Source organism: Garra rufa, chromosome 14 (assembly GCF_049309525.1).
Source record: "Garra rufa chromosome 14, GarRuf1.0, whole genome shotgun sequence".
NCBI classification, from domain to species: domain Eukaryota; kingdom Metazoa; phylum Chordata; class Actinopteri; order Cypriniformes; family Cyprinidae; genus Garra; species Garra rufa.
Window position 1 is genome coordinate 10,832,497 of NC_133374.1, and position 5,990 is coordinate 10,838,486.

Below are 5,990 nucleotides of genomic sequence, written 5' to 3' on the forward strand. Positions count from 1 at the left end.
AATTTAAAAGAATCCAGGTAACTTATTTATATTAATAGCAATTAGACTTTCCTCTCTATCACCTTTATTAGTATTATGTAATGTCATTTAAAACAACACATTTAATAAAAAGACGTAGTGTTGACATAACTAACAATTTTGAATTTGTGTCTCACACTTGTGACTATTTTACAGTTGTTACTATTAAATCAACTTAATTCACATTGCAATGTTTCTCTTTCACTGCAGCTCAGAGCAGCAGGGGAGATCATATTTATGTCCCAACCAAAAGTCTGTGAGGAGTAATCAGTCTGTGCATTGTCCACTGGATTTAAAAAAATCTAGGTAAAAGATTATAATGACCAAATCCTCATTATAGCCTAGTTGAATATGAGTTATGAGAGGGAACAAAAAGAGATGATGGTTATGCACAGACTTGTTCTCAGCTGTATCTTGCTGGTTATTGTATTTAGTCTTTTTTAATCTGTTTGTATTTCTTTAATTTACATTTTTATTCAATTTACTTTCATTTACAAGTATTAAAAGTATCAGTTTATAGAATGAAAAAGAATGGTCTGCTATGCGATATGGTTTAAAATGTATAACAAGATTGTGATTTTTCCAGTGCTGTCTCCCCCCTTGATAAAAACCGAGAAGCAGTCCAGTCAAATCTCAAGAGCAGATTTCATTGTTTGCATGAAGGGATAGCAACACACAGTGACATCATACCTCTCAATGAGATCTACACTGAGCTCTACATTACAGAAGGTGAAAGCAGAGAGATCAATACTGAACATGAGATCAAACGGATTGAAACTGTATTTAGGAGAGGACTGACAGAATATACACCAATTAACCTGAATGACATCTTCAAACCCTTACCTGGACAAGATAAACCCATCAGAACTGTGCTGACTAAAGGAGTAGCTGGCCTTGGAAAAACAGTCTCTGTGCAAAAGTTTATTGTGGACTGGGCTGAAGGAAAAGCAAATCAGGACATCCACCTCATATGTCCACTTCCTTTCAGAGAGCTCAATTTGTTGAAGGAGCAAACATTCAGTCTTCAAGATCTTCTACAACTTTTCCTGGACACAAAACTGGACATCTCTCCAAATGAATGTAAAATCATTTTCATCTTTGATGGTTTGGATGAGTGTTGTCTGTCTGTGGATTTTCAGAACAGTGTGAGGTTGTGTGATGTGACTGAATCCGCTTCAGTGGATGTGCTGCTGACTAACCTCATTGCAGGGAATCTGCTTCCCTCTGCTCTCATCTGGATCACCTCCAGACCAGCAGCAGCTGATCTCATTCCCTCTGAGTGTGTTCATCGAGTGACAGAGGTACGGGGCTTCAATGACCCACAGAAGGAGGAATACTTCAGGAAGAGATTCAAAGATCAGAGTCTGGCCGACAGAATCATCTCACACTTGAAGTCATTAAGGAGCCTCTACATTATGTGCCACATCCCAGTGTTCTGCTGGATCTCAGCCACTGTTCTAGAGAAGGTGTTGAGTCAAGCAGAGATTGAAGAGATTCCAAAGACTCTTACTCAAATGTACACACACTTCCTGATCATTCAGATGAGAACTATGCATGAGAAGGCCTATGATAAGAACATACAAGATATAGACATGTTTCTCAAACTGGGTAAACTAGCTTTTCAGCAGCTGGAAAAACATAATCTGATCTTCTACGAGGAAGACCTTAGAGAATGTGGCATTGACATGCAAGAAGCGTCTGTGTACTCAGGACTGTGCACTCAGATTTTCACAGAAAAATCAGGGCTGTTTAAGGGGAAAGTCTATTGTTTTGTTCATTTGAGCATTCAGGAACATCTTGCAGCTTTATATGTGTACCTCTCCTTTATGAATCAAAACATAAATGTGATAGACCAACCTAGTCTTCTACCCAGCATTCTGACTTTTGTTAGACAAGGTTCAATATCAATATCTGACCTCTATAAGACAGCAGTGAAGAAAGCTCTGCAGAGTACCAGTGGACATCTGGACATTTTTCTTCGCTTTTTACTAGGCTTCTCACTGGAATCCAATCAGACTCTCTTACGAGGCCTACTGACACAGACAGGAAGCATTTCTGACAGCAAAGAGGAAACAGTAAAGTTCATAAAGGGGAAGATCAAAGAGAATCCTTCTCCAGAGAAATCGATCAACCTGTTCCACTGCTTGAATGAACTTAATGATCATTCGCTAGTAGAGGAAATCCAGCATTATCTAAAATCAGGGTCAAGAATAAAAAACAAACTGACAGCCTCGCAGTGGTCAGCAATTGTCTTTGTATTGCTGACCTCAGGGCAAAAACTAGATGTGTTTGATTTAAATGAATATGTTGGGATACACATCTCACCAGATGAAAGACTTCAAAGGCTACAGCCAGTGCTTGAAGCCTCGAGAACAGCAATGTATGTCATATAAGCAATACTTGATCTATATTATGATATAATATCACAAAATAAATGTTTGGTTAAAGATTATTAAGTATTATTATCCAAATAAAGCATTATGTCAAAGTATCCTAAGTACTTGTAGTCTAATTTATGTAATTCCAGATGTGGTCCACATAGCGATATATAGATGTTGAAATTTCCATGTGCAGATTTTCTTGTTTTGTTCTTTCAAGGTGTCAAATTTAATTTTCTTCTTTTTTTTCTGCAGAATTTGTGAGCATAACCTGACAAGAAAAGGCATTGCTGTTTTAGTTTCTGTTCTTATTTCAAAGACTTCGTGCCTGAGAGAGTTGAACCTGTCTAATAGTAATATAAAAGATTCAAAACTCACGTTACTCTGTACCGGACTGGAGAAACCTCAATGTCAGCTGGAAGTGCTGAGGTGAGTTGCATGTCATAGTTCAACTTGTTTAAGGCCCTCATGCTATTAGCCAGTTTTTAATGATGAGTCTAAAAAGTCACTTGTCTTTTCTGTAGGCTGGAGTTTTGTGGTGTTTCTGATAAATGTTGTGCTACTCTGGCGTTGGCTTTGAAATCAAATCCCTCACACCTTAAAGAGCTAGATCTGTCCAGAAATAAACTTAGTAACTCGGGAGTGAAGATTCTGTTTGATGAATTGCAAAATCCTCGCTGTAAACTTGAGAAACTGTGGTAAGATAACTTTTTAAATTACACTCACTAACTGATACATTTTGATATTATCTACTGTAGAGCAAAACCTTTTTAGAGGTTTAGGACCAAGGCTTGCGTTCACAATTTTATTACATAAGTCCTTCGGTCTAGATCTGATGCCATTTATTCTGCAGGATGAGACTTTGTGATATCACAGGTGAAGGTTGTGCTGCTCTGGCTTCAGCTCTGAAAGCAAACTCCTCACATTTGAGAGGGCTGAACCTGTCTGGGAATAAATTGGGAGACCTGGGAATGAAATTCCTTGCAGATGGACTTGAGAATCCTCACTGTAAACTGGAGATAATGAGGTAAGGTAATTTAACAGAAAGTAGGCTAATAGATGTACAAGCATGGCACATATGCAAGACGGATAAGTCGAGAAAAGGGGTTGAGTGATCAATAATCAATGTCTAACCTGATGAAAATTATTTAATGTTATTCATGTAATATTTCATCTTCAACAACATTGTAAACTTTTATAAAAAATTGATCATTAACTTGACATTATGCAAACCACAAGAGTAGAGTTGTCGGCATTAAAAGGCATGTGACTGACAGGTCAACACGCTCTCTTTATTTTTCCCCGATCGGAAATTTAATTATGTTAACCGTGCCAAGCTGATTGGCAGGACAGTTTAAAACTGTGACTGGATGCACATAGCACAACAGAGGCAAGAAGATGTAATTATGAGAAAGTAGTATGTCCCAAAGCTTGCCTACTCCTCTGCTACACACTCAAAAGAATTCCCTTTTTTTTTTGCATAGTATAAGTAGGTGAATTGAGACATAACAAAATCACAATCAGTGAATACTTGGCTACTGTTTATTTTGTGCAGGCTGAGGGATTGTAGGATCAGTCATGAAGGTTGTGCTGCTTTGGCTTCAGCTCTGGGATCAAAGCCCTCACACCTGAAAGAGCTAGATCTTTCTGGAAATAAATTTGGAGACACTGGATTACAGAAATTATCAGGTTATCTTCAGAATTCTGAATGTAATCTTGAGATGCTCAGGCAAGATCATCATTCTCTACATTTGTCAAATAAGTCCTGTGTTTTCCAAAGCAAGAGTCAGAAATGAACGTGTAATTCTCTCAGCAGGTTAGACCATTGTGACATCACTAATGAGGGCTGTGCTGCTCTGGGTTCAGCTTTGAAATCAAACCCCTCACACCTGAGTGAACTGGATCTAGGTTGGAACCACCTAGGTGACTCAGGTGTGCAGCCACTTTTTGATGCTTTGAAGAATCCAAACTTTAAATTGGGAGTTCTACGGTAAGTTAATGTCAAATTCATCATGCTGAAAATGCTTCATGATGTATTTATTTAGTTATTATATTGCAACGAGCTATTTAGTTTCCATTCATCAAACCATCAAAGAGTCGTCATATTAAAACTTTACAGAAACAATATATTGGGATTTCTATACTTTATTTTACTATATGCTATAATGAAAATTATACTTTATCTACTCTGATGACCATGTTATCCAGCAAGATTTAAGTATGTTCCAAGGAGCATCTTGTGCTTCAGGGGAAGTTCACAAATGAGCTTTAAAGAAAGAAATTGCTTATTTTATTTATAAAAATCCTAGATTTTCAAAGTGTGTAACAATCCACAATAGCATTAAGATTTGTTTCTTTTTCTCTGCAGACTGAGGGGTTGCAGAATTTCAGAGAAAGGTTGTGCTGCTCTAGCTTCAGCTCTAAAATTTAACCCCTCACACTTGAGAGAACTGGATCTGTCTGGAAATTCAGGGGTGAAAAAACTCTTTACAGCACTTGAAAAGCCTGACTGTAAACTGGAGATACTGCGGTAAGATCATTATTTTTGCTCTGTACCTTCTCTTAAACAAGCCTCCTTAACTACAATCAGTTCTGAATCTTTTTCGTCTTTGCAGTTTGGAATATTGTGATCTCAAAGATGAAGGTTGTGCTGATTTGGCATCAGCTTTGAGATCGAACCCCTCACACCTGAGAGAACTGGATCTGATGCAGAACGATCTAAGAGATTCAGGAATGCAACGGTTGTCTGCTATGAAAGATGACCCAGCGTATAAACTGCAGAAAATACAGTACTGATCTCTTTCTTAGATTCCCAGTGTTTAAAAGTAATATGTTTTTCTTATTCCTAAAGAGGAGATTGATTTGGAGACCTTTTACTGTAGCTTCTTGAAGCCTTGACTTTGTAAGACTGATATGTTGACTCCAATCTGATCATCGCCCTAACTTTATCCACTCACTCTTGTTAAGACTAACTAATGTCAGTTTTCCCATATACCTCATCAAGTATAATGATGTTTACTTTTTTAACATTTCTGGTACATTATTTCTTTTGTTTGCTGCGCTCAAAGGTTTAATTGTCTCTTGTGTCTGTTAATTTGAAATTTAAAAGTTAAAAAGGAAAGTGTGATCACATTAAAATTTGTGTATGAAGTTGTAGGTCAACAAGCCAAAATTGCATTTTAACTTAATTCAGTAAACCTCTGATTTTTTTTATGCAAACCTACTACTTAATGTGTAATAAATAAGGGAAATAGAACGTTCTGACAGAAACTTTAACTCCCTTTGTCCTGCAGAAGTTGGCAACAATAGTGGAAGGATTGCTTTATTATGCAATCGGCGAGTGTTCGCACATTCAACAGAACACAAGATTCCACTCTTTTCGAACCAAACTTACGTTTTAAATAATATATTTTTAAAAAAGTACCTATATCTTTTATCTAATGTTCTTTTTTGTTCCTGTTGCGTAACTGCGCAATGTTCTGATGCCACCTGGAGCTAAAGGACCTGATGAATTCTACGGTTAAAATTCACATTAAGATTTTTCAAAGCAAAGATTATTGGAGTATGTTTTAAAAGAAAATACTATTTTAGTCT

The 5,990-nt window shown here is 37.1% G+C and overlaps 1 protein-coding gene across 1 annotated transcript in view; it reads left to right on the forward strand.

The window, feature by feature from the left end:
• Positions 1–5,192, forward strand: part of LOC141285340 (NACHT, LRR and PYD domains-containing protein 3) — a 7,988-nt gene extending 2,796 nt beyond the window's left edge. The window contains exons 4-11 of the mRNA XM_073818361.1: positions 605–2,398; positions 2,652–2,825; positions 2,921–3,094; positions 3,250–3,423; positions 3,952–4,125; positions 4,213–4,386; positions 4,765–4,926; positions 5,012–5,192. Of these exons, the coding sequence (XP_073674462.1) occupies positions 605–2,398; positions 2,652–2,825; positions 2,921–3,094; positions 3,250–3,423; positions 3,952–4,125; positions 4,213–4,386; positions 4,765–4,926; positions 5,012–5,192 (3,007 nt within the window). The remainder of the gene's footprint in view (positions 1–604; positions 2,399–2,651; positions 2,826–2,920; positions 3,095–3,249; positions 3,424–3,951; positions 4,126–4,212; positions 4,387–4,764; positions 4,927–5,011) is intronic.
• Positions 5,193–5,990: the final 798 nt, after the last annotated feature.